Raw genomic sequence first — 27,955 nt, 5'->3', positions numbered from 1 at the left:
ACACCCTGTCCACAAGAGCATCAATGGAACAAGGAGGGGAATGAACGTCGGCTTGCTGGTAAAAAATGATCAGAACCCGCTCAACCTGAACGCACCTTTGTCCGGACTGGGAAAGGCCAAGGTCGTAACGGCTTCTCAGCCGGCGCCGCCATCTTGGCCCAGGTCTGGGTCTGCGGCTTGTGGCAAACCATGCTCCATTCCCATAGAAGGAGAGAGAGCTAGCCTCCCGCCTGGGCCGCACTCCGGGCTGTCCCTTCTGGTGAGTCTGTCAGGCCTGGCTACATCTGGACCCATCAGTTCTGTGAGACACACGACCCTGCCTCAGACACAGCGGAGATTCAGGGCGCCCCTGTGAATGGCAGCGGGTGTACACACAGGAGGAGCTGTGTTCTCGCCAGTCCCGTCAGAACACTGGGGAGGGTACCCGCCCACCTGACCGTCCCTGGGTACGTGCTCGGGCTGCAGGGAGCACCGCAGATGTCTCTTTGGACAGCGGCAGCTCCCGGGGGACAGCACGTTGCCGGCTCTCATTGACAAGCGGCGGAAGAGCTCTGAGCCTCTAGGACTGAAAGGCCCACAGACAGGGGAAGGGGGGGGAGTTGCTCCGGGGCTTGGCGGGTCAATGGGCCCAGAGCTCCAGGCTCTTCCAGTCGCCACCCAGCGTGCTGCAGAGCCCGGGGGTGGGGGTTCCGGGCGGCTCTGAGGGGTGGGGAGGGGGAGTGGCGCACCATGCTCCAGGTTGTCCAGAGGGCTGGCTGTTCCCAGTCCTGCCCCTTCGAGGGGCATGGAGCTGCCTCCGCCACCTTGCCTGGGGGCCTGCGGAGGCTGCAGTCGCTCCTGCCTGACAGCCAGGGAAGAACCACATGAACCACAGAGAGGGAGCTTTCTTGGCCAAGAAGGGACGCGTGTGCCCCTTGCTAGGCAGGTCTCGGGACCCAGGAGCTGCCCGTTAGATTCAGGCCCACGGTCCTTCTGGTTTTACATCTCTCTGCAACAACGGCCGGCCCTTGCTGCTCCGCACCAGAGAAACTTGCCTGGGACTCCTCTTGATATTTCGGATACACAGGCGATGGGAAACCAGCTCCGCTCACGTGCAGACACCTGACCTTGCTGTCCGGGTTGTGTCAAGGTGGGGGAGGGCTGTCTTCCTGCTGTCAGAGCGGGCAGTCGGCCCTCACGGGAGTTATGCTCTGCAGTGTCGTCCGGCAATCCCAGCGTGGAGGCACCCAGGCCACAGTGCTGCACACTTGGGACAACTCTGGGAGACCTAGGAGCATGGAAAACCTCATATAGCTAAATAAATGGATGGATAACCCCAGTGTATCAATCTGTCAGCATTAACACAGGCTGGAGGCCAGAGCGGAGTGCGGTTCCTGATTCACTCAGGGTCACGCAGACCGTGTGTGGCTGAACGCCAGGTGGCTGTTTTGAGCAGTGGCCAGCCGTGCTGGTGTCTGGAACATGCTAACCGAGCCTGATACTCTCAAAAGTGTTGAGCATCTGCTCTCTGAAGTCCAGGGCTCTCAGCTGGGGCACCCAGAATCACTAGTCACTGCGGGAAAGGATGGCTTTTAATTCTTCCAGCTTCACCCCGAAATTCTTGGGTGCCTTGAACTGGAGGCAGAGCTGAAGGCTGAAAAATGGACAGGCCTGCCGAACTAGACAATAACGTTACCACACAAAGAAGGCAGAACAAGATGTGGAACACTCGGGAGAGCCTTAGGAAGGGAATGGTTGGACCTTAGATCCCGATCCTCAGATGATAGACCCTGCCACTGAACTCAACGGATCTGTGCAGATTTAGGGCCCTTAAGGATTTGGCCTTTAACCTTCAAAACTTAAAAACATAAGAGCGACTATAGTGGGTCAGACCAAAGGTCCATCCAACTCAGGACCCTGTCTCCTGACAGTGGCCAGTGCCAGGTGTCCCAGAGGGAATGAATAGAACAGGTGATCCATCCTCTGTTGCCTATTTTCAGCCCTAACAAACAGAGGCTAGTAATAGAGATGCAGCCGTGTTAGTCTGATCTTAACCAAAAGACAGGACTATGCAGCACTTTAAAGACTAACAAGATGGTTTATTAGGTGATGAGCTTTCGTGGGCCAGACCCACTTCCTCAGATCAAATTCTGAGGAAGAGAATTGGCATGGCCATATATACCAAAGGAATGCAATGAAAAAAAGTGAACACAGTATAAAACTGACGAATCAGATTTAGAACAGAAGGGGGGTGAGGGGGAAAGCTAGTATCTATGAGATGATGATACTAGGGGTGATAATCGGGAAGCTGTCTTTAGCAGTGTTTCTTAAACTGTGTTCCGTGGCACACTGAACAAAAAATCCTTGGTGATCCTCATTAAAAAAAAATTGTTTGGTGTTCCTCGATCTTAAATAGTTTAAGAAACACTGGACGAGGGGCACCATCCCTGCCCACCCTGACTAATAGCCATTGATGGGCCTGTCCTTCATGAATTAATTTAGTTCTTTTTTGAACCCTGATAAAATCTTGTCTTTCACAACATCCTCTGGCGGGGAGTTCCACAGGTTGACTGTGCGTTGTGTGAAGAAATACCTAACTGCTTTGTTTGTGTTAAATCTTCTGCCTATTAATTTCATTTGGTGAACAACTAGTTCTTGTGTTCTGGGCAGGAGTAAACAATGTTTCCTTGTTTAATTTCTCCACACCAGTCACGATTTTATAGACCTCTCTCATATCCCACCTTAGTCATCCCTTATCCAACCTGAAAATTCTAAGTCTTATTAATCTCTCCTCATATGGGAGCCATTCCATAGCCTAATAATTTGTGTTGCCTTTTTTAACCTTCTCCAAGTCCAATATATATTTTATGAGCAACTTTCCGTTTGTTTTCATATTAAAAATAGTAAATTTAATTAAAAACAAATAAGCCTCATTTCCAAGGCTATTAACCTCAGCCTCATTAAGCGGATGGCATGCTATGGATGCCTTTGGAATTAAATGACCCAGTATTGAGTAACAGCCTTGATTTCAAACACATATTAAAATAATAACACAATATTCTGCTTATATAGAAAATCTTAATGAGTATCTGTGAAGTGCTTTGAAGTCCTCTGCGATGCGGAAAGCCGACAGCATCTCCCATAAGAGTGACTGCTCAGAGAGTTCTCACAAAGGCACCGGATGTCCTAGAGATAATGTCTAGTACAAAGGCTGCAGCAAAATATAAACACATTACACAGGGAAACAAACCCAGAAAACGTGCACGAGCAGAACCCAGAAAACATGCATGAGCAGAACCTCTGGTCAAAAGGGCGAGGACATAGCAATATCATTTGGAACAGGCATGTTGTAAAGACGGATCATAGAATCCCAGGGCGGGCAGAGACCTCAGGCGTCATCAAGTCCAGCCCCCTGCCCAAGGCTGGACCAATCCCGATGGCTGGATCAGTTGGACTCACTTCAAAAATGACGTTTAGAAATTGAACAATTTCAGAAAAGAGAATGAATGATGTGACATGAGGAAAGCATGACTAGTACACGTAGGAAAGTTCCATTCATTGCATTGATTCAAGCAAAGGTTAAGAGATTAATTGATCCCAGCATCCATGGGACGACATTTCTGTTGGCAGACATTTCTATATACGAGCTGGGAAAGCAATTAGACACATTCACAGCTAGGAAGACGGTGGAAATATTTAACTTTATGGTTAATGAATCATTGAAATATCAAGCCAAGGAACCAATGGATTCTCTAGCACTCGAAGTCTCTAAATCAAGACTAGCCCTTTCAGTAGAGCATGGTACTATGATCTGGCTTTGAAAGCTAAGTTGAAAGAAGCTGTTATATCTTTATTCTGAATCTATAACATAACCAGCATATTAATCCAAGGGAACAGAATGGACCCACATGCAGAAGTTCCCGAGAGGAAGGGAGTGGTTTCTGCAATCATTTTTTCAAAGAGCACTTTGACTTGTTATCCACCTACAGAAAAAAGTCAGCGAAATGTTTAGTGGAGGGTAATTATTTCTCAGTTGCATACAAAAACCTTGACAGTAAAGAAATGTATCCAAGTTGAAGATCTTTCTTTCTTTCTTTCTTTCTTTCTTGCTGCTTTAGATATTGGATAATGTAGCTGGCCCCTAGGAAGGGAGTTATTACTCAATAGCAGGAGTAGCACTTCTACTGCTTGCTGGGCTCTTAGAAGACATTGAGGGTAAATTAGAGCAAAACAACAGCACAGAACACTGAAAGCCAGGCCTGGTGGCTATAAACTAACTTTATGGGATGGCCGGAAACTTGGCCACACCCATGAAAAGTGGACATCCGGCTTACTAAAATCATTCTGCATGACAGATGTTTCCGGACTAAAGAGTTCCGGACTAGAGAGGTTCAACCTATATACATGAAACACTGGTGAAACTGACTAATTAAGGGCTCTGATTCTTAATTACTTCAGACTTTGAATAGGGTCTAAATAGTACAGAAAGCTGGCCCTGATCTACTCTACCGGTGTGTGTTTAATTCACAGCGATGCATACATTGGAAAAAAATGGAGGCGAAAGAAAAAGCAGGAGGCCGATATTTTGATGCTGCAACGTTTTAATGTCTACAATTGCAGAACGAAACAATGTAGCTTCTAAAGTATATTCCCTGGGTTTCAAAAAGGGCTGCAGCCTGCTCAGGTGGAATACAAGCTGTTCTCTCTTTGCTGCAGTGGTAGAATCAGACAGTCAAGTCCTGCGCTCAGTCAATTCTAGTTACTACTTCCCCCCAATCATAGCAAAGTACAACGAGGCACATGAGACAGAGCTAGGAAGCCACCGGATCATTCTAAGAGAAAGTGCCACGTAAGGAAGACATGAATGGCCTGTTTCTCGCAGGTGGTGGGTGCTCACCGTTCCTGTTGCGTGTGGGAACGCGTGCTTCAAAGAGCCGCTGCCTCTCATTTCCTCCCTGCTCCCCGTAAACATCTGCCTTGTTTTCATTTCTCACTGGCTTCTTGGTCGATTGCTCAGGATGGATTCTGAATTTAATATGAGCCACATTTTTTGAAGTGGGCCATGCTGGCTCTTTGGGACGAATAACGGCACAAGCTTCTAGTGCCGAAAGGGGAGTGCAGGTCCTGCTGTGAATGGGTGAGCCCCAGAACCATATGAGACCCCAGATGAAGAAGCCTGCCAGAGCTATGTGGACCTTCAGAACCATAGGAGCCACCAGCCCCCCCTTAGAGGACTTCGGATCTCTCCAGGGCATATGATCATCCAGATCATCCGAGTCACTAGAACTATATGATAAACTTAAAAAACAACCAATAGGCCAGTAGCACTTTAAAGACTAACAAAACATGCAGATGGTAGCAAGGAGCAGAGGGTATGAAAATATCAAAGGGAAAAGCAAATAGGAGAACTGGTAATTTATAACCACCTAAAGATACTCTCTGCTCCTTGTTTCCCGCCCCCCTCTCCCTTCTCCCCTATTTATTTTGGGTCTGGACATCCTAAACTCAACACTCCGGTCATCTGAAGAAACGAGCTGTGCCCACGAAAGCTCATGATCCCATTGACATGTTTTCTTAGTCTGTAGGATAAACTTAACAGCACATGGACTGGTAGCACGTTATAGACTAACTCATCTACCCCCTGAAGCTTTAGAACTACATGAGCCCCCAGCATCATACGATCCTCCAGAACTATGTCAGCCCCCCATGTTACAAGGAGCGCTGGCACCGTACGAACTCCCAGCACCATATGACAGTCCAGACCCAAACGATTCCCCCATTTTAACTGGCAATGCAGGGCCAATTACACCTTCCTCAGGGCAAGTTCTGAGGATGGGTCGTGGTAACCTCAGGAGTTCGATGGCACCTCCCCCACTTTCTCTTGACATGACTCAAGATTTTCTACAGACGTTATCAGCTGCCGGGGGGAGGGGGGGAGATGTCACCCTACAAGGGCATCAGAAGCTGCCCCACTGCCCATAGGAAGACATCTTTCTGTGATGGAGCCAAACCCGAAGCACACAACAGGAGTAAACCTCATGGGCAAGTACCAGGTGCATACCAGGAGCAGATTACTGGGGAACGTTAATGAGAGACTGAGACAAAGCATGTGAAATAATATCCTTAACTGCATCAGCCTCTGGTTGGTGAAAGAGACGTGCTCCTGAGCTTGCCCAGAGCTCTTCTTCAGCTCTGCCTTGCTGATATTCTGGGACCAACATGGCTACAGCACCTCTATGAATGGAGGGTGGAAGAAATAAATTATTCCCTTAGCTGCTTTGTACATCTCTGCTGCCATTTCTGTTCCTCTGCTCCATTGAATCTTAGCTTCCCTCCCCCAAAACCCTTTTGAACCCTTCTCACCATAGATACTGGAACTACAGGGCTGGGGGCGCTGCTGCATCCCATGTTTTGAAGTGGTTGCCATTATCATAGAATCGCAGAATGCAAGAACTGGAAGGGACCTCAAGGGGTCATCCAGTCCACTCCCCGGCCCTCATGGCAGGACCAGAGAGGAACGAGTAGTCCTGTGGCACTTAAGAGACTAACAAAATACATAGGCTCGTGAGCTTTTGTGGGTAAGACCATTTCATCGGATGAGTTGGCATAGAAATAACAGAATCCAAGGGTACGTCTACACTGCCCAGCTATTTCGAAATAAGCTATTCTGGATCCATTACCCCGAAATAGCTTATTTTGAAATAGCACATTGACACAGCAGGGAAGCGTCAAAATGAGTCCGAGACAGGCTTCCCTAATGTAGACGTGCTATCTCGATGTGGAGCCCCAGGAGGCACTGGGGAGGAATAACTTAGAATGGCCCTGGGGAGGGGCTATTTCGAAATAGCAGAAGTGGAGCGTCTACACACGCCTTATTTGGGAATAGCTATTTTGGAATGGGCATTATTCCTCGTAGAATGAAGTTTACAGATTTCAGAATAAGTCGTCCATTATTTCAAAATTATTTCACAATAACGGAGCGGCTGTGTAGACGCTGGCATTATTTCGAAACAACGCTAGTTATCTTGAAATATTGATGCTGTGTAGACTCATCCCAAGAGATATATAACAGCAAAAGCAGTAACCTATCAGTTGACAGATCCCTGCTATTGAGGCTAATTATGTGTATTGGATGTATCCTATTCATAGCTTTTCATATGAAAATGTGAATGTTAAAGGCAGGCAAAATGGGCTTTGTAATGTATTAACCAGTTAATGTCTCTGTTTAGGCACAGGTAAGGGAGTCAAATCTATAGATGAATTCTAGTCCTGTAGACTCTCTCTGTAATTGGCTGATGAAATTCCTTTGTGTAGGAGAATGGCTACTTTTAAATCCATGTCTGAGTGCCCAGGCATTGTGTGAGTGAGCATTTCTGATGTCTGGTTTGGCCAATATACGTGGCAAAGAGGCATTGCTGGCACTTGATGGCATCAGAGGTGAGTTGGGTTGTGAAATTCCCCTGACTGACACGCCCTCTAAATATTAAACACTTGGCCTGTTTCTACAGCCCTTGATTTAAAGTGAAATTCACAGCCTTGTTTCTGCAAATAGTTACATGCACCCTTCACTTTCAGCATGTAGCTTCTCCCTTGGAATGCAAAGTGACTATTCATGTTGTTAGAGTTACGTCTTTTTAACATTGAATGCCAAGTTTTAACAAGGAAAAGCAAACTTCCTGCCAAACACTTTCCTTCACAGCCATGGCTAAGCTCAAACTTCTAATAAACAGGAACTAAAGAGTTAAGAACATCTGCCACACAACACTTCTTGGCCTTTCCAATGCGGAGAGCAGCTAAATTTAAACATGCAATAACCAGGAACTAAAGGATTCCTGGAATATGTGCCAGATCACTCACTCACCTGACTTTCCCTCTGCCCCATAGAGACGGCAGTAGAATGTCTGAATATGGGGAAAAATGTTTGATTGGGAAGTTCACACAGAGCTTTGCTGAATCAGAGATTGGCATTATTAATTGGGGTGAACTAAGTTGTAGCACAACCCTGCTCGTCACCTCCAGAGGGCGCTGTGCCACTGTGGCTAGCCAGGAGAAAATGAAGCACAAGGGAACTCTCGCCTGTTACGAATTCCTTGAACACCCCTGTGCTCCGTGTCTACACTGCACACAGATGCCTGGCCAGAGTGCAGCTGGAGGGGAGTGTGAATAAGGTGCGTAGGGGAAAAAAACCCAAAGGTGGCTCCAAATGCAACAGAATTGCCACGTGGAGGAGAAGGGGTGCGCGCGCTTGCAGAGCAAAATAACTCAGCGTCGAAAGAAGTATTGTCGGGTTTCGAGGGGGGCTGGAATCAGTCTCTCGCTCCTGCCATCCACACAGGCTCCTTCTCTGTTCTTTCTGAACATCTATAGCAGAAAACGGGACTCCACTCCCATGACAAACTACAATATAAGAAGGGGGCTTTAGCTGGGGAATCATGTCCGAACATGGCTAAACCTGCAAGGTAAAGCGTGACATGGGAAAGTCATATATGAATTGGGGATGTAAAATCCGGTTTAATTAGTTAACTGGTTAAACTTTGTTTAATTGGTTAATCGATTAAATGGGGGTGGGTGGGGAGCTGCTGCAGCCCCCACCAGTTAACTGGTTAATTATTCACATGCTAATATGATTTGAAGGGGCATTGTGCACCGTTGGCGTTGTTTGACTTCACTTGCAGACATGAGCATTCGGAGGTTCTGAAAGCCTTGCCCATAAGCTGAGATGAGATGAGAGCTAGGACACGAGCGCGCCCCACTGCTAATCGTATCGTTAGCCGCCCTTTGAATTCTAATATCTCCCGTATTCCTCCAGGGGGACCACAGGCCCCTCCGGCAGCTTTGCTACCCTCGCCCAGATTCCGGGACGCGTCCCCGCCTGGAAGAGGTAACAAGCTAATGAGGCGAGAAGGGGGTAGGAAGGGTTGTTAGCCCCGCTTTACACTGGGGGGGGGGGGGTGATGCACAGAGGGATTAAGGCAAGGTCTTCAGTAAAGCCCAGGTGCTGATGTAGCCCACACACCTGCGTGGAGGGGCGGACTGTCCCATCTAGTGCCTGTCAAAGGGGGGGAAGAAGCAAAGCTACATTATGATGAAAATGAAATCTCCCTGAATTCCCAGGCCTTAAAGCGCAGCCTGACGAGGGAAATGCCCCGGTGGAGGCATTGTACAATGGCACTAGTATTCAAAACTGGGGCGTCCCACTCAGATAACATCCCCCAGCCTCCAGCGCAGTGCAAGGCCGGGCTTGCGGACTGCACCAGGGAGTGCTCGCGAAGCGAATTAAAAGCTGCTCTTTGGAGAGCGCCTCCCCGCAGCCCGGTGGAATGTTCCAGCCCGAGGCGGCACCGCAAACCGCTCAGGACTTAAGGCATGGAAGGCTTTAATTACCTGCACAAGCCGCAGGAACGCAAACACGGGCAGGAGGAAAATCAGCGGTGACTTTCCAGCGGCGTGTGAATATGAACCGCCCTTTGCCGACACTGGCAGACTCGGGCGCAAAGTGGCTACCGAGTCAGAAACACCGTCCTCCTGCCCGGGGCACTGACCAGAGAGCCAGTCTCTGCGCTTGAGACAGGGTAGAGCATCACCACTGGAACTGTCTCCGCTAGCGCGTTCCTCAAACCCCGCTCTAGCCCAGGTCGCGGCGGAGTGAGAGCTATGCCTCTCCTCGCTCGTCACCCCCTTCAAACACGGAACAACCCCCTCCCTTCCAACCTACATCTGCTCTAAAACTGTGACAAAGCCAGAGACCACGGGACACTAGAACGGGAGGGGCCTCGCGAGGTCATCGGGTCCTGTCCCCTGCCCCACGGCAGCACCGAGCACTGTCTAGCCCATCCCTGGCAGGCGTCTGTCCAACCTGCTCGTCAATATCTCCAGGGATGGAGATTCCACAACCCCCCTCGGCAACTTATCCCAGTGTTTGACCCCCTGCCAGGCAGGAAGTTTTTCCTGATGTCCCACCTGAGCCTCCCTGGCTGCAGGTTAAGCCCCTTGCTGCAGGTTAAGCCATGTACCCGAATGTGGAAATCCACACGCACTTTGTCTTGACCCGAATAGAAAAGACCACACTGTGGCTAGTGAACGTTAGCCCTTTTCAGGGTGACGCCCCTCCCTTCCTGTAGCTGGGACCCCGCTCGGAGCCAGGGCCAGGAGCGATGATGCAGCTTCTGCTGACTGGGCGTAAGGGAGCTGAGCTGTGGAACCAGCGGGGGCTAGTTTGGGACCAGACATGGAGGGGTGACCAAGGCCAAGTTTGGGGCCGGAGCCTGGGCCAGCAAGGAAGCGGGTAGGAACTCACAGACAGGGGCTGAGGCTGGGCATGGAGCCAGGGCTGGCGGTTCGGGGGTGAGACGTGATGGCGCCCTCTCCCTGTCCCCTATGGGAACTGGCCCAGGCTCTTCCACATCCCCCTGAATTTTCTTCCAGGCCCCCCTAGTTGGGTGTAGCCCCACAGTTCGGGGAGCACTGAGTTCGATGGTGGTGTGACAATACCTCTGCAGGAAGGCAAACTCCCATAGAATAGCCCCAGTTCACAGTGTGCGAAGAGAGCAGCTCTGAGCCCTCCCCTCCCACCCCACACACAATGCTTTTGCCTAATTATTGTGTCTCCGATGCGCTTCTTCCTCAAGAGCTAGAGTGAGACGGGCACACGGATGGCGGATTTCTCCTGGCATGCTTTGGAACAAAGGAAGGGAGAGGGGAGGAAAACCAGGAGGCTGAGACTACGATGCAACCTGCTTTTTAACGGGACTAAGCTGAGCTGTGTACACAGGCGGTCTCAGCATTGATCCCTGGTGTACTGGAGGCAAGCCTTTGTTCTCAGAGGTAAACTGGATACACCTGATTTAATTCAAATGCTGTATAAGTCTGTCAATGTTGCATTCCAGATGTTTTAACTTCTGACTGATTCTTGTTCAGAAACTCAGTGATTCTTGGCATTGTTAAGGGTTTTTGTTGTTCCCAAAAATGTCCTTTTACTTAGTAAGCTGCTGACGTTGGTAGATTTCATATTTAAAATATAAACAGCTAATTAAATACCATAGAACGTGTCAAAAGTACTCATTCTGCTTCATTTTCCATGCAAATTGGATTCTTGTCTATCATTAGACAAGATTAAAAAAATCACAAGCTAAAGCTAAGTTGATATTAAACAACATTACTTGGGCACCTTTTTTAATATCTGTGTATGTGGAAACATATTCATCTAATTCATGTGACTCAACAGATTTACACATCTTAGGATCTCACTGTACCATTTCCATTTAACCATGGGAATTGGATTTCATCTGTATTCAAATGTTAGAGGCAAATCGTTTGTCTACCATGGGAGTGTCACGCAGAAATGTTGAAGAAGAACTCTAGCATTCTCTTCTCTATTGGCCCTGTCAAGGGTGCCCGCGCGTCACTCATCACCCAACTCGTTATGGCGGGGCCGACGCCCCCTTTTATTACGCTTCGTCTACATCTGGCTGCTCTGCGCCGCGGTTCTGGTGCCTCCGGCGGGTGTCCTCCCCCAGTATTACCCTATGCACCATGGGGTGCCAAACAATGGCTCCGGGCGGTGGAGAGGGGGGCTCGGGCCCACCCACACACCCGAGCCCCAGCCTAGGGCCCTAACAAGATGGCGAGCGGGGATGTTCCCCTAAATCCGTTCGTCAGCGGACTCCATGACCCTGCCCTGGGCCATAGCTCCTCCCCGCCATTTCGAATCCCATGGGTTCCCCCCTTTATACCACATTGCCCTCTCCCCTGTGCCCCTCCTCACCCTCTTTCCCCCTTGTCTCCGGCTCGCCCCATTTCTTCTCTCCCACTTCCCCTCCTTCACCCAGGAGCATCCCTTTTATCCTCCTGCCGCCCTCGGTGGGTGGTGTCATAGGTCCCTGCCCCTCCCCTAGCTCGTGTGGGCACCCCTGCACCCTCATGCGGCGTGATGGCATCCCACTGCACCGCGTCTGCCCCGCCCCTCAGTAGGGCTTGCCTCTCCTGTGCGGTCTCTTGCCCTTCCGGCCCCCCTCCAGCCGGGTTAAGTCCTACCCCTGTACCATGGGGTGCAGCGGCTTCGTTCCTTCATGCCGCTTCTCGGCTGGGACAGTGGCAGGGTTGCCTCACTCCGCCACCGGCCCCTTTGTCCGTGTCCTTCCATATTCCGTCACTTCTAGATTGAAAAGTCAGAAACCTCAGGAAAACTATAAAGAACGAAGTTGTTGAATGGAGTCTGGGAATTAATGAATTGGTGTAAATATAAATTGCAATTTGAGCTCCATACTCTCATGGGCACAAGGAAAGTCGGCTAGGACACCTTCCATCAGCTGAGAGTTCTCTTTTCACAGCACAATATTTTCTGTGTATTTAGTGGCCTCAATTGCTGACATGTAGGGAGTCGAAACCAAAGGGCTGCCTGTTGAGGCTGCATAGAGTTGGTGTGCATTCTGACATTCAAACTCAACATAAGTACCGGTTTGATCAGCATTGCCTTCTGCCCGCTCGTGGAATACTTTTCCACATTCATTTGAACGTTCCTTACGACTGTGATAGCAATATTCTAAATGTGGCATGGGCTTACTTTTTACAGCCCGGCATTTAACCTCACCATGATCATTGGATTTCATTCTTTAATCTCAATGTCTGTAGGACGCTGAGCTCAAAAGAGAATAACAAATGCCACTGTGAATCCGACAGAATGGAAAAACAGAGTGGGACCTTCGGGGGGATGAATGATCTAATGGTTAAGAACAATGAGTAGTCCAGTGGCACCTTAGAGATGAACAAAATTCTATAGGCTTAATGAGCTTTCATGGGTAAAACTCACTTCCTCAGATGAGTTGGAGTGGAAATAACAGAAATCCAGACACCTATATAACAGCTGAAGAAGTACTTGTCCATTGCAGGACCTGTGTTAATGAGGCTAATTAAGTGGGCTGGCTGTATCCTGTTCATGGCCTATGATGCAGAAATGTGGCAGTTAAAGGCAGCTCCTCATTTTTAAAGTGACAGGCAAACACAGCTACCCTTCTGAGACTAGTGGGTAAGGCCAGGCATGGACCGAGACAAAGAAAATCTGAGATTTTATAAGCTCTAGTGTTTTACCTGCGGAACATGGAGCAAGGCAGTTGGGCACCAAATTGTCAGAAGACCGTAGCATGCCATGTGCATTGCTGGATTGATGGCCTTGCCCTGCCTCTTCATCACCCTCATCAACCAAAGGCAATAACCCTTCCTTCCACCTTTCCTGTGGCATCTCTAGTCAGTACATCAAGATGGGGACCGTCTCAGACAGCAAGCAGCGTGATGAGGCCCCAAACATATTGGTGTCCCCCTGGAGAGACGAGCGTGCAGATTATAACTAACAAGACGGCTATTAATTACATGTTCCTGAGTTCCAGCCTCGGGCAACTCACTTAGGCTGTGAGCATCAGTGCTCGCTCTTCTTAGGTAAGGAGATAATTGCTGCCTGTTTCACCTGGTGGTGTGAGAATTACTGGCCTCATAAAGCAGTGAAACCATAAATTGCTGGGAAGGCAACAGGCACCTTTTACGAGAGTCTGAAGTAGTAAATGGAAGGATTAGGAGATATAGGGGATGAGGAACAGGAAACAGGGATATTCTCCAGGGTGAGTCTTTCAGTCCCACCTACATCACAGTTCCACTGAGCTGGGAGAGAGATCTCCCGCCCATCACCCCACCTCACCTCATGAATGAATGTATGTCTCTACATGTGCGTTAAAGGCATGACAAAATGTACCAGAATGAGTGCCGTGCAAAGAAAACAACCCAGGGATGCTGTATCACAACCGTGTCAATTCAGCAGACACATGCCAGGGCTGTCTCCTGGGCGTGCCCGAAATTTTGCTCACCTGGTGCTTCAAGCTAAATGCACAGGTCATGCCAAATTGGGTTTGGATTTCCACCGATTCCAACTTTTCTGCATGAGGAGTAAAGATTAAATCGGGGCTGAGGAACCTTTTTTGGATTGGGGGCTATGGACCCACAAAAGTGAGAAGCAAAATGAAACTTCATTGACGTGGCCCCCAACTGAGAAGCAGAAAGACCCGTCCCGCATTCTCCTCATACACCAGAGCCTAGGGGGACCTGGGCTAGTAGATTGTGTGGGCCCCCTAGGTTCTTGAGTGGGGCAAAAAGTGAGGGGTTCAGTGTGTGGGAGGGGGCTGTCAGGAAGCGGGCTCAGAGAGTGGGGGGTTGGTGCGTCTGGGAGGGTGCATGAATGGATTGTGGGTTGGTGAGTCAGGAGCAGGCGAGGGGTGGAAGGATTGGGTGGGAGAGAGGATGCAGGAGTGGACTGGGGATGGGGGAGCCATGGGGCTGGAGCAACACCACTGGCTCCCTGATGCTGGGGTTGGGGAACCCCAAGCCTTGGGGGCCCAATCAAGGCAAGCCTGGGGCATAGGTTCCCCAGTTCAGAACTAAATAGTCCTTTATGTGTGCAACTACTTCAGTGAGAGGAGAGACTTCAAACCATAACCCAATTGCACTTGGCAAGGGCCATCCAGGGAAACCAAATCCAACCGAGACCACCAAAGACAATCTTAACCTAACTCAACTAAGACAATGCACATCAGATCGACCGATGTCAGGCAGTATTGGAGGGTCAACGGGGAAACAACTGAGTTGAGCATCACAAACAGAAAGGCTGAAAAGAGGTTTGATCTGAGCAGGACCAATCAGGGAGTGCATGGCTAGAATCATAGAATACTAGGACTGGAAGGGACCTCGAGAGGTTATCGAGTCCAGTCTCCTGCCCTCATGGCAGGACCAAATACTCTCTAGACCATCCCTGATTGACATCTATCTAACCTGCTCTTAAATATCTCCATAGATGGAGATTCCACAACCTCCCTGGGCAATTTATTCCAGTGTTTGACTACCCTGGCAGGTAGGAACTTTTTCCTAATGTCCAACTGAAAACTCCCTTGCTGCAGTTTAAGCCCATTGCTTCTTGTTCTATCCCCAGAGGCCAAGATGAACAAGTTTTCTCCCTCCTCCTTGTGACACCCTTTTAGATACCTGAAAACTGCTCTCATGTCCCCTCTCAGTCTTCTCTTTTCTAAACTAAACAAACCCAATTCTTTCAGCCTTCCTTCATAGGTCATGTTCTCTAGACCTTTCATCATTCTTGTTGCTCTTCTCTGGAACCTCTCCAATTTCTCCACATCTTTCTTGAAATGTGGTGCCCGGAACTGGACACAATACTCTAACTGAGGCCTAAGCAGCGCAAAGTAGTTCGGACTTCTCGTGTCTTGCTCACAACACACCTGTTAATACATCCCAGAATCAGGATTGCTTTTTTTGCAACAGCATCACACTGCTGACTCATATTCAGCTTGTGGTCCACTACAACCCCTAGATTCCTTTCTGCCATACTCCTTCCCACACAGTCGCTTCTCATTCTGTATGTGTGAAACTGATTGTTCCTTCCTAAGTGGAGCACTTTAAATTTGTTCTAATTCAAAATGAACTGGACAAATTGGAGAAATGGTCTGAGGTAAACAGCATGAAGTTTAGTAATGACCCTATCCTCCAGAGCAGTCGCAACCACTCCCACCTTGGTATCATCTGCAAACTTAATAAGCGTACTTTCTATGCCAATATCTAAATCGTTGATGAAGATATTGAAGAGAGCCAGTCCCAAAACAGACCCCTGTGGAATCCCATTTGTTCTGCCTTTCCAGCAGGATTGTGAACCATTAATAACTACTCTGAGAATGGTTATCCAGCCAGTTATGCACCCACCTTATAGTAGCCCCATCTAAGTTGTATTTGCCTAGTTTATTGATAAGAAGGTCATGCAACACCATATCAAACCCCTTATTACAGTCTGGCTGTGTCTAGACTGGCATGATTTTCCACAAATGCTTTTAACGGAAAAGATTTCCCGTTAAAAGCATTTGTGGAAAAGAGCGTCTAGACTGGCAAGGACGCTTTTGCACAAAAGCACTTTTTGCGGAAAAGCGACCGTGCCAATCTAGACGTGGTTTTGTGCAAGAAAGCCCCGATTGCCATTATCGCCATCGGGGCTTTTTTGTGCAAAACGGTTCTCAGCTGTCTACACTGGCCCTCTTGCGCAAAAGCATTTGCGCAAGAAGGCTTTTTCCCAAACAGGAGAGTCATTATATTTGCGGAAGAACACTGACAATCTTACAGTAGATCGTCAGTGTTCTTGCACAAATTCACAACAGCCAGTGTAGACAGCTGGCAAGTTTTCCGCAAAAGCAAGTGCTTTTGCCAAAAAACTTGCCAGTGTAGACGCAACCTCTAGGTATACCACATCCACCTCTTCTCCCTTTTCCAGAAGAGCCAAGGCCAACATAGCAGCAATTTGTGACGTCTCACATCTCGGGTGCCCAACTAGAGACATACTGAGCAGGCCTTTCCAAGGTTTCTCAGCACTTACCTTCTGCAATGGGAGGTCCTTGAAAGTTTCTCAAGTTGGGGACCCAAAATTCAGGCACCCAACAACACTAGCGCCTTTAGAAAAATAATGGTTTAAATAAATAGAGAGGATAAATTAAAGCCTCGGCTTTTCCCCGCCTTTGGTACTGGACACAGGTCAGGGTTCCGTTCCCCTTTGTACTTATAGAAAGCCAGCAGAGTTACTGTGGCGTTTACCCATTTAATTTGAGAATCGTAGAACACTAGACCTGGAAGGGACCTCGAGAGGTCATCAAGTCCAGTCCCCTGCACCCATAACAGGGCCAAGCACCATCTAGACCATCCCTGAAATGTGTTTATCTAACCTGCTCTTAAATATCTCCAGGGATGGAGATTTCACAACCTCCCTAGGCAACTTATTCCAGTGTTTATCCACCCTGACAGGAAGTGTTTCCTAGTGTCCAACCAAAAACTCTCTTGCTGCAGTTTAAGCCCATTGCTTCTTATCCTATCCTCAGAGGCCAAAGAGAACATTTTTTCTCTTCATCCTTGTAACACCTTTTTAGGTGTTGGGGAAATCTCGCTCTCCTGGGGTACAGAGCCCCCAGAAGGGTCCGAGGCCAGAGGTCAAAGCAGTGAGGCAGGAGAGAAATCTAGAAGGAAAACTTTATTATGCATGCATGCAGGCTGACAGCTACCAGAGTGAGAGCAGCAGCAGCCCTGAGAGACAGGTTCAGGGTCCTTTATACAGTATGTTCAGACAGTTCAGTTGTTGATTGTTTTCTTTAACATATCAAAGTCTCAGCAGAAGTACTCTGAGACGTTTCTGTTCACACCAGAAGTGCTAGAAGTAAGTTTTACAGTACAAAGGCACATGAGAACCTGAGTGAGGAGCCTACAAGGCAAACTGTGACAAAGATAAGAGTTTACATGACAATTTGTGACAGACTAGGAGTCTCCATGAAGTTGAGCTAGGAGGCTTTGTAAGGGTCTTGATTAGAGTTAAGATGATTTCTCTCTGTTACAGGGAGAGAGGCCTGGAAAACTTTTAACCCTCATAGCAGTTTTCTTTTAGAGAGTTTTGATTTCCTGCACAGTCCCCCCCTTAGACACAATTGGAGTTATCTGATTTTTCTCCCACATAGGTGCTTGAAAGCTGCTGTCATGTCCCCTCTCAGTCTTCTCTTTTCCAAATTAAACAAGCCCACGTCTTTCACTCTTCCCTGATAGCTCATGTTTTCTACCTTTCATCATTTTTGTTGCTCTTCTTTGGACCTTCTCCAATTTCTCCATATCTTTCCTGAAATGTGATGCCCAGAACTGGAGAAGGTCCAGAGAAGAGCAATGAAAATGATTAAAAGCCTCTTTAGGTCTTGCTAGCTCCAGAATGGAGACAGAATTCCAATATCTTAATCTCAAGTCTTTAGACAAGACTGCTCGCTCTCTTTCACCCATGGAACTCTTTGCCACAGCTCAAGGGAATAACTGATGTAAAAAGACCTTGTGTGTTCTATTTGTCATCTTTTGTGTCCTTGACTCTAAACCACTGATCACTTGATGGGACTTCACATGTCTAAAACCATTAGGCTGAATATTATTTCTGGACACAGGGAGACCAGTAAAAAGATATTCACCATTTGGATCCTATTCAGCTCTAATGTTGCAGGCTTAGCAGATATTGAAACTATCCATAGGTCTTATTCTGTCCATGAATGCAGGAGAGAATTGTAGCAAAGAAGACCTAGTTTGAAGGTCATTGCATTGACTGGAAAGACAGCCGTGGATTTCTAAATTATGTTGGCAAAAACACATAGTGAATACACATCCAGTGTTCCTAGCTAGTGAAGTAATGCATCCCACCCTCCAAGGAAAGCCAAGGGTAAACTCCACCTTGCTACTAATTAAACTCTAGTCTGGATACAGAGAACTAACATGGAATCCTGTGCACGACAGCAGATCGTTCCTGTGATACATCCCTGAGTCACCCACGCAATCTGAAGTAGCTCGAAGATCTCCCGTGTTGACACCAAGAATGTCAGTGGGGTGATCCCATGATGATATCTGGCCCCTAAAGATTCCAGATGAAAGGGAACCGCAAGCAGCAGCATGCACGCCATCCTATGTGGGACTGGGAATTGAGTAGTAGTCATTAGCCATGATTAAAGCTGTTAAAATAATTAGAGGAGTTGCTCATTTAAGAAAATAATTTTGAGGATTAATAACAAGGTCCGGGTGCCTAATGGGTGTCTACGATCCTTCCCATTGGCTAAGAGGGTGTATAAAAGTGCCTACAACTCCAGGCGGTTCTATCCACTTTTCTTCACTTCTGACCATTGGTGAGCTGGGTAAGTCTCTTTTTCTCCAACTGCTGCCAGTTGTTGCTTTATGGATCATTTGAACTTCAGAATGAGTCCTGCCCCAATACGATGTGACTATAGAGAGGCTGGGACAGGAGGCATCTTTCTTTGCATGGGAGACTTTGTGTAGCTAGTCAGTCATAGGAGTTGGCACATGCTGACTTTAAAAATACCATAGAAGGACAGCCATGTTACCCTGTAACTTTAGTCACAGTTTTTTACTCACTGGGTTGGGATTTTCAAAGCTACATATGAAATTTGGGTGCCTGTTCCTCCTCATTATAATTTAGGGTTGGATTTGGAAATTCCTCATAGAACTATGACCAACCTCAGCCACCGATTACTTGGTCACAGGCTGCGCTACTCTGACCCTTTACTTGTAAATACGCATTGCTAGATCTTCCAGTGAACTCCTGTTTGTGGTCTAGGCTGATGAGCTGACCCTGCTGTTTTCTTAAAGCTGGAGATTAGATTTGAAATGTAATTATTGAAGAGAAGCTTTTCCAAAATTTGGATGAGATCCATTCAGGTCAAAGCTAACCTCTGCCTTAGGTGTGTTACTAAGAACCTCGTCTGCTAGACAGTTTACACCCCAATGGACAGCTTTAGCGTTCTCATTGGAATTCAGAAGGACGTTGTTCAGAACAGGATACTTGACAAGATGGACCGCTGATATGATCCAGTACGGCGATACTCAATTTCTTACTGGGGCAACACACAATTTTAGATCCAGCATATTTGAATTGAAATTAAGAGTAATGGTTTAGCCCATGTGAGGGTCTAGACCCTGTGTTTAACTGTTTGAACAAGAGCACTTGAATCATTTCCTACATCTTCTACTACTCTGTGCTTTATTATCTAAAATGGTTTGAAAATTTCAGGCATCCATGATGGACATCTTCTCCATTGTGCGCTTCGTGATCACAGTCGGCATTGTGTACTTGTCATTCAGGGGCTGTTGTGAACAGCGGGTCTTGTGAAAACGGCACCGAGGGGGCCTCAGGAAATCTTCTTTGGGACCTGTTCTCTGGCAGAGATTTCTTGGGCAACTCCATGGGATGAGATTCCCCAAATGGCTCGGCACTTGCTAAGACTAGCTGTGCTGGAGGCCAAGCCATGAATCTCCTGGAACCAAATCTGCAGACAAAATGTCTCCGTTAGTTCCAGGCAGGTCCTGAGACTATGAGTTCACTTTCCTCTTTTATTTGTGGGTCCCAATGAGCAGGTATTCTCAGAGTGCACCTACCAGTTTGGACCTCATGAAAAAGACTCCCAAGGGTAACTACTTCAGGCATATTGGGGGGTGGCTGCTTTGCATGGATGTGTGCATTAGATAGCCTCAGTATGTAGCCTGAAAAAGGGGACCTACGTACTCCATATAACCCTATTACACCAGCGGTGATTCTCCTATTCCTCCTTCAACAGTGAGTTACATTTTCTCTGCTCCCTCCTGTGTGTTTCAGGTTTACGACCATCACAAAAGATGTCTTCCTGCAGAGAGCTGTGTTACCAGCCCAGCCCATGCTGGCCCGACATCTGCCCAGATCCATGCGCTGTTGCCCGTAACGAGCCTTGTATCACCTCGTGTGGCGATTCGACAGCAGTGGTCTATCCACCCCCAGTGTCCGTGCTCTTCCCAGGACCAATTCTCTCCACTTTGCCTCAGCACAGCGTAGTGGGAAGCACCTTACCAGCTATCCCCTATGGAGCTCGGAGCTCATCCGGGGGTGGTATTTTGGGTGGCTCACTTGGGTATGGTGGAGGTTATGATGGTGCATATGGGGGTGGATATGGTGGTGGCGTAGGCGCATTTGGTTATGGGGGCTTATGTGGGTATGGGAAGAGATATGGGAGGAGGTGCTATCCATACCGTTGTGGTCCTTGTTGGCCGTGTTAAATCCATAAGAAAGATCCACAGACATGAAAGAGAAGATTCATTGCTCAACTACAACAATATAAAAAAACAGTGGAGACTTTGGCTCTTCGCTGTATCAATCAGGCCTATCTGTGCTTTCCTCTTGTTACATTTTACCTGGGCTTTATGGTCTATATTGTTTTGTAGCTTAGCACACAGCACACTATGAACATACAAAACTAGGTGATGCTGAAGAAGGGACAAAAATGGCTTAAGACATGACTCTAGAAGAAACAACCAGAGCATGAAAGTCAAGACTGTGATCCACCCCTCTCCACTCGAAATCCATGGAGCTGTGGGCATTCGTCATCCGTCCAAATCTGATTTCTCTTGGAGTGTGTTAAATGTACATTTTGGTCTCATGGGTTTGCAGCTCAGTCTTGTGCTTGTGTTGTGCTTTATCCTGTTTGATACTGACTGGTTTGTCATAAGGGATTTCATCTGGTGAAAAAAGGTGAATTGATTTTCACACTGACTGCAAGAAAAACAGCAAAACCGGTGGTGTGATAGGCCTCTTTCTGGAGTTGGTCCTGGGTAGTAGCTATTATTTTAACCCTGAAAATACACTCTTTGTATACTGCTTTAATTCATCCTGTAAGTGTCAATTCTGCTGCTCATTTGTATTAAAAATTACTCTGCATCATAGAATCCGCCTTCTGGGTTTTTTTCCCCTTACCCGCTGTCCTTTCTTTCCAATGCTCTCTTGAGTACATTCACCCCTGTGCTCATGGTCAGATCTGTGGCTGGCATCAGTCCCTGTCTAGCCCATGAGAAAGAAGAGAATCAGGTCCATTAATTGCTCAGTAGTGCTATGTCAGTTCTCCCCATGGGAGGGAATTGCATCGTTGGTATTCTTTACTCTATCAGACTGAGAATAAATCAATGACTTTCAGCAAGCGTCTAGTTCCACTCTGTAAATATTGTACAGAATTGTAGCACTGTAGAAATATAATGCTGGAGGAGACCTTAAGAGGTCATGTAATCCTCCCCTCTGCACTGAGGATGGCCCAAGGACACCTAGGTGAACCCTGATCCGTGTTAGTCTAATCTATTCCTCAAAACTTCTAATGGTGAGGTTTCGGCAACCTCTCCACACCATTAGCCAAGTAATTAAAGATTATATTGCATAATACAGAACTCAGGTCAGTCTCCTTTGGATTACCACTAGATATGTCATCCACGTAGAAGCAAGCCATTGATAATTAGGCATTGATTCCAGATTTTCAATCATTTACCCATCTTTTGAAAGATTTCATATAGCACAGGTGGTTGGGGAAATAGTCTAGACCCACTAAATCAAACGCTGAGAGCAGCTCCCATGGCTTCCCTTACTCCTCACAGAAGCAGGAGTACTGCACGCCCAACAGGAGCATTTGCTCCCATTGGCCTCCTGCAGTGTGGAAACCACCAAAGCATGGCTTAAGATCAGCTGACTCCAGCTACACATTTTGCGCGGCTGGAGTTGAGTACCTTAAGCTGACTTTCCTGGTCAGCATGGATCAGGCCTTAGGGTGCAGGGAGCACTATTTCTGGTTGATTTTAAATGAGATTTGGTCAGTCATATTCCTTGAACAGGAACAAAATATCTGAGGCTAAATTTACTTTGATATTAGTGAACATTTCTGGGGCACCTTTTTAATTAATGCACATGCAGAAATATCTTCAGCTTACCTATGATTACATCAGTTTAAGATCTCGCCCTACTATTCCATTTAATTAGCGTGATTAGCTTTCATAGATAGCTAGTCAAGTGTCATTGGACAGAGAAGATCCATTCCATACCACAGAGCTATAATAGACATTCCAAAGAAGAAAATATTGGGTTTTCTTTTATACGGGACAACTCTTCTTTTTCATAGTTATTGTGAGGCACCTGCTTCTCTCTGGGTATGTCTACACTACCCCGCTAGTTTGAACTAGGAGGGTAATGTAGGCATACCGCACTTGCAAATGAAGCCCGGGATTTGAATTTCCCGGGCTTCATTTGCATAAGCGGGGAGCCGCCATTTTTAAAACCCCGCTGGTTCGAACCCCGTGCAGCGCGGCTACACGGGGCTCGAACTAGGTAGTTCGAACTAGGATTCCTATTCCGAACTACCGGTACACCTCCTAGAATAGGAATCCTAGTTCGAACTACCTAGTTCGAGCCCCGGGTAGCCGCGCTGCACGGGGTTCGAACCAGCGGGGTTTTAAAAATGGCGGCTCCCCACTTATGCAAATGAAGCCCAGGAAATTCAAATCCCGGGCTTCATTTGCAAGTGCGGTATGCTTACATTACCCTCCTAGTTCGAACTAGGAGGTTAGTGTAGACATACCCTCTCCTAGGAGAGACCGAATCCTAGAGGACACGGACAAGTGGGTGAACAGAGTCTTTGAAGTTTTGAATTGATCGGAGTATACATTTCAATGTGAGGATCACGCTCGCAGTTGGTGAAAACTACTGCAGCCCCGTTGAAGGAAAGCCGGCTATGACACCGAACATCAGCTGAGGGACTCTCTTCACAAAAGAATATTTCCTGGTTTTTCATTAGGATCTATGGCTGGCAGTTTCAGGATTAGAAACCTTGAATGCTGCCTTCTGAGGTGGCACAGAGCCTCTTTTGCATTCTGCAGTTCAGTCTTCACAAGAGTGCTGGCATGCTTAGCAGCATCTCCTCCCTGCTCCGTATTCTACTTTTCCACACTCTTTTCAAAGTACCACATGTATCTTTGCACATGTCCTTGTTGAAATAGCAAGTCTATGGCCAAGTCAGAGTCCTGCACTTGGGACAGAAGAATCCCAAGCATTGTTACAGGCTGGGGGCCGACTGGCTAAGCAGAAGTTCAGTAGAAAAGCACCTGGGGATTACAGTGGATGAGAAGCTGAATATGAGCCAACAGTGTGTCCTGGTACCGAAGAAGAATAATGGCATACCAGGGTACATTAGTAGGAGCCCTGCCAACAGATCTTGAGAAGTGATTATTCCTCTTTTTTGGGCACTGGTTAGGCCACATCTGGAGTACTGCGCCCAGTTCTGGGTCCCCCACTACACAAAGGATGTGGACGCATTAGAGAGGGCAACTAAAATGATTCGGGGCTGGAACACATGACTTGAGAGGAGAGGCTAAAGCATTTGTGCTTATTTAGAAAAGTGAGGAGGGATTTGATTGGAATGCCCCTTCAGGTAGTTGCAGGCTGCTAAGAGGATGGAGAGAAGCTCTTCTCAGTAGTGACAGATGGCAAAACAATAAGCAATGGTATCAAATTACAGTCGGGTAGGTGTAGCACAGATATTAGGTAAAACTATCCCCCTCGAACGGTGGTGAAACACTGGAATGGGTTCCAGAGGGATGGGTTGGTATCTCCATCCCTAGAGATGTTTGAGTCCTGGATTGTTCTGTTATCTCTCATCTGCTGAATATCATCAATGACTTCAAACCAGACTATACTTGCCTGCTCTAAATATTCTGTAAAACTGTAGAATTTTGTAACTGTAAGGCTGTAGACAACCTCAAGAGATCATTTAGTCTCCTTACTTCACTTACAAAGGAAATGTCGGTTATCTATAAGCATTAACCTATTACCCCCCGTTATCATTTTAATGCGTATGGAGAAAAATTGATCATTTGAAGATCTCTGAGAGCCCTAACATGTTGTGACTCTAAGATTCTATGACATAGAAAGGTCCCTTGACCAATATACCAGATTCTCTTCTTACTTATGGGCTTGAGTGTGATTTAGGGAGGAAACAGGGCCAGTCCTAAGCACCAACACAGGGGAGAATTTCTCCCAGAAGCGAGTGGGCAGAAAGGATGGAGGAGAAAGGAAAAACAAAAAGTGGGTAATGTAATGCCACATGATTTTTAATAGGCGTGAGCAGTGCAGTTTACATTCTGGAATGCAGTAAGGCAGAGCAGAGACCATTTATTTTCAAGTTACAATGGGATCTAGGAGCAATCATTCTGTCCAGTGACACGTCACACAGGATGTGCCCTTGGTTTTCTTGCAGCTGGACATTTCATTGTCATGTCCATTTTCTATCACATTGTGTGACTTGTTGTAGACCTTTCAGCATCCACTAGGACAAAGCATAATGTGATCCTGATGATACGTGTAAAACCATTAAGCCAGAAACTTAAGATAATGTAACAAGGGAAGGACATTAATAGGCCAGGTCGATTAAACAGCCTCCATTGACGCTAAGTGCAGTTGCAGGTGCTCATTTTCCATTACTTGGGTGGTGAATCTCCATCAGCTCTCTCGTTTCCGGATCGTTTCTTGTTCCGTGGATCTTTCTTCAGGGTTTAACATGGGCCACAACCTCCAAAGCGGGAAGAATAGCAATTCCTACCATATTTACTCCCATCCCCAAATGAGCCCCCATAACCAGCCCCATATCCACCTGTGTATCCACTACCATAAGCACCTCCAGAACCGGCTAAGCCACCAAATTTACCACCCGCATAGGCGCCCCCAGAGCCGTAGGGGACATTTGGTAGGGCGGTTCCCACGACACTCTCTTGAGGGCAGGTGGCGAGAATGGGTCCTGGGAACCTCACGACCACCGGTGGTGGATAGACCACGACACTTGAGTCTCCGCACGATGTAACACAAGGCCCATTCCAGGCATCAACGTATGGTTGTGGGCAGATGTCGGGATAGCATTGTGGGCGTGGGCAGCACAGCTCTTTGCGAGAAGACATCGTTTAGGAATGAGGTATATCTGAAACACATAGAAGGAATTAGAGCATGCATCATTACACACAAATCATAGTGATGTGGGAAATTCATGTATATATCTTTCATATATATATATATGTATATATTCAGTTATGTATACTCTATTATTCTACAGATCTTCTCATTCAAATTCTCAGAATCAAGCCCCATTGACATTTATTAGTTTCCAGTGTCTTTTACTTGTACGTACAGCAGAAATTACCGTGCATCAGTTCCGATCAGCAGCCTGTTTCACCCAGTATTGTGTCTCTACTGGTGCATAGTATCACGTGCCTCTGATAACCATATGAGAAACCTGACATTGTCCATTATGGACACAACTGCACACGAGGAGAATTTTTTCCTTTTGCACCTATTGTGCCAATGAAGGGCCCAGGCAAGGCTTTCATGGATTGCAAGGTGCCCCCTATCACTAAAGGAACAATTGGAGAAAATTGAGTTAGAAACTTACCCGGTTCACGAAGGGGATGAAGTCAAGAGAAGTGGATGGAACAACCTGCCATTCCAAGCTCTTTTATATGATTTCTTAGCCAATGGGAAGCAAAGGAAACATGCCAAGACTTAATCGTTAACCAAACAAAGTGTTTTCTTGCCTTGGTAATTGCTCTTGTTGTTGACATGTGTTTGGTGATGGTTAATCAATTACTCAATGCTCATATGATGACATGGACATTCCGCCCTGCTGTTAATTCATCCTAAATCTTTTTGGGCAAGAAACTTTCCTGGTATCATCCTACTAACAACCTTGGTATCCACATGGGAGTGAATCTACTTACGTTTCTATCTTTCTGTTTTGAATTATTTCACAGTAGGAGGGTGACTCAGGGGCGTGTCACTATTACATTGTGCTGTCCTGCCCAGGACTGCATGTTAGATCTTTAAACCCAAACTAGTATCTAATTGAAGGCTAGCTTCCTCAGGAAAACCGGGCGGTCTTTGTAAGGAAAGTGTTCAGTCTTGTATAAAGAATTTGAACTAAAATCTTGGACTTGTATCTCCATCCAGCACCTAAGAAGGCAGTCGTTTTCTTCATGGACAATGCTCCTGACAAATAAAAGCCCGGGAGTGATGAGATGAAATCAGAGAAGGAAATAAATCCTTCTTAGTCATACGGAGATGGTTGGGGAATGAGCTTCTAGGGGAAAGTAGACGAATCCAGAAAATGATCTATGTTTGCAAAGGAAGCAAAGTCCTTCTTTTCCAAAAAACTACCCCACTATTGGCAGAACAGTTTTCAAAGTGATATCTGCACACTAAGCAGCCTTCTTTATGACCAGAGAAGTAAGAAGAACAGATTCTATGACGTTATCAAGGAAAAGGAGGGAGGTTTAGCGACAATGACCAAGACGTCTCTTGTTAAACAAGGTTTTAAAAAGTTCTTAGAGATTTTAGTGCCCAACTGGATAATCCCAAGCACTGCTACAGGCTGGGGACCAACTGCATAAGTAGCAGTTTGGCAGAAAAGGACCTGGGGATTCCAGTGGATGAGAAGCTGAATATGACTCAACAGTTTGCCCTGGTAACCAAGAAGACTAATAGCATATCAGTGTGCATTAGTAGGGGCATTGCCAACTGACCTAGAGGAGTAATTATTTCTCTTTATTCGGCACTGGTGAGGCCACATCTGAAGTATTGCGTCCAGTTCTGGGTACTTCACTACACCAAGGATGTGGACACATTGGGGAGGGTCCAGCAGAGGGCAACCAAAATGATTCGGGGGCTGGAGCACGTAACTTAAGAGGCGAGGCTGAGGGACTTTTGCTTATTTAGTAAGCAGAAGAGAAAAGTGAGGGGGGATTTGATTGGAAACCCCCCTTCAGGTACTTGTAGGCTGCTAAGAGGATGGACAGAGGCTGTTCTCAGTGGTGGCGGATGGCAGAACAAAGAGCAACGGTCTCAAGTTGCAGTAGGGGAGGTTCAGGTTGGATATTAGGACAAACTAATCCCCTAGGAGGGTGGGAAGCTCTGGGCTGGGTTCCCTGGGAAGGGGGTGGAATCTCCATCCCTAGAGGTTTTTAAGTCTCGGCTTGACAAAGCCCTGGCTGGGATGATTGAGTTGGGATTGGTCCTGCTTTGGGCAGGGGGCCGGACTCAATGGCTCCTGAAGTCTCTTCCAGCTCTGGGATTCTATGCTTCTATTTACAGGGAGGGATGTAACCAAAATACCACTTTGGGTTTCATTCGACTGTAGCTTTACAAATGTCTAGGGCACACCAGGGCATTGAGCTCAAACTAGAATAAAAAACACCACGATGAAGCTGAGAGAACGGAATAACAGACAGAGACCTTAGAACTTAGAGAGAAGGTGATATTATGGTGAAGGCCATTGAGTGAGACACACAAAATCTATGTTTCTGCTTCCAATGCTCCTAGTCATTTGGGGCCAGATGTTCAGAAGAGCTCAGCTATCAGGCCTAGTTGGACATCAGCCTCTCCCCCCACAGGTCTAACCTATGTGACTTCAGCTAGGTGAATAGAAAAGACGCAGTTAACATACTTACTGGGTGCGTCTAGACTGGCAAGATTTTGTGCAAAAGATGTGCTTTTGCGCAAAAACTTGCCAGCTGTCTACACTGGTCTCTTGAATTTGCACAAGAG

The 27,955-nt window shown here is 47.0% G+C and overlaps 2 protein-coding genes across 4 annotated transcripts; one reads left to right on the top strand and one right to left on the bottom strand.

The window, feature by feature from the left end:
* Nucleotides 1–8,008: 8,008 nt before the first annotated feature.
* On the top strand, nucleotides 8,009–21,275 carry LOC149521776 (feather keratin B-4-like). Of its 3 annotated transcripts, XM_089772682.1 has the most exons (3): nucleotides 8,722–8,860; nucleotides 10,608–10,803; nucleotides 20,186–21,275. In XM_089772682.1, exon 3 carries the CDS (start codon nucleotides 20,206–20,208, stop codon nucleotides 20,617–20,619), a length of 414 nt encoding a protein of 137 aa, XP_089628808.1. In that variant the 5' UTR covers nucleotides 8,722–8,860; nucleotides 10,608–10,803; nucleotides 20,186–20,205; the 3' UTR covers nucleotides 20,620–21,275. The 3 variants fall into 3 exon arrangements, with proteins under 3 accessions (XP_089628809.1, XP_089628808.1, XP_089628807.1); XM_089772683.1 differs by lacking the exons at nucleotides 8,722–8,860; nucleotides 10,608–10,803 and adding an exon at nucleotides 8,009–8,147; XM_089772681.1 differs by lacking the exons at nucleotides 8,722–8,860; nucleotides 10,608–10,803 and adding an exon at nucleotides 18,600–18,710.
* A 3,189-nt stretch (nucleotides 21,276–24,464) lies between these two features.
* On the bottom strand, nucleotides 24,465–25,928 carry LOC149521775 (uncharacterized). Its single transcript, XM_089772503.1, has 2 exons — nucleotides 25,809–25,928; nucleotides 24,465–25,340 (listed from the first exon to the last, which is right to left on the bottom strand). The coding sequence occupies exon 2, from the start codon at nucleotides 25,318–25,320 to the stop codon at nucleotides 24,922–24,924; it is 399 nt and encodes a 132-aa protein (XP_089628629.1). The 5' UTR covers nucleotides 25,321–25,340; nucleotides 25,809–25,928; the 3' UTR covers nucleotides 24,465–24,921.
* Between the last annotated feature and the right edge of the window lie 2,027 nt (nucleotides 25,929–27,955).

This window comes from Pelodiscus sinensis, chromosome 22 (genome assembly GCF_052426305.1).
Source record: "Pelodiscus sinensis isolate ZL-2025 chromosome 22, ASM5242630v1, whole genome shotgun sequence".
In the NCBI taxonomy this organism is placed as follows: Eukaryota; Metazoa; Chordata; order Testudines; family Trionychidae; genus Pelodiscus; species Pelodiscus sinensis.
Note: the sequence above shows the minus strand (reverse complement) of the source record. Positions and strands in the feature narration are given on the sequence as shown.

Coding starts and splice junctions, on each gene's coding strand:
- LOC149521776 (XM_089772681.1), top strand. CDS start 18,605: ATGGGTGTCTACGATCCTTCCCATTGGCTAAGAGGGTGTATAAAAGTG. Junction 18,711..20,185: donor TCTGACCATTGGTGAGCTGG/GTAAGTCTCTTT, acceptor TGTGTGTTTCAG/GTTTACGACCATCACAAAAG.
- LOC149521775 (XM_089772503.1), bottom strand. CDS start 25,320: ATGTCTTCTCGCAAAGAGCTGTGCTGCCCACGCCCACAATGCTATCCC.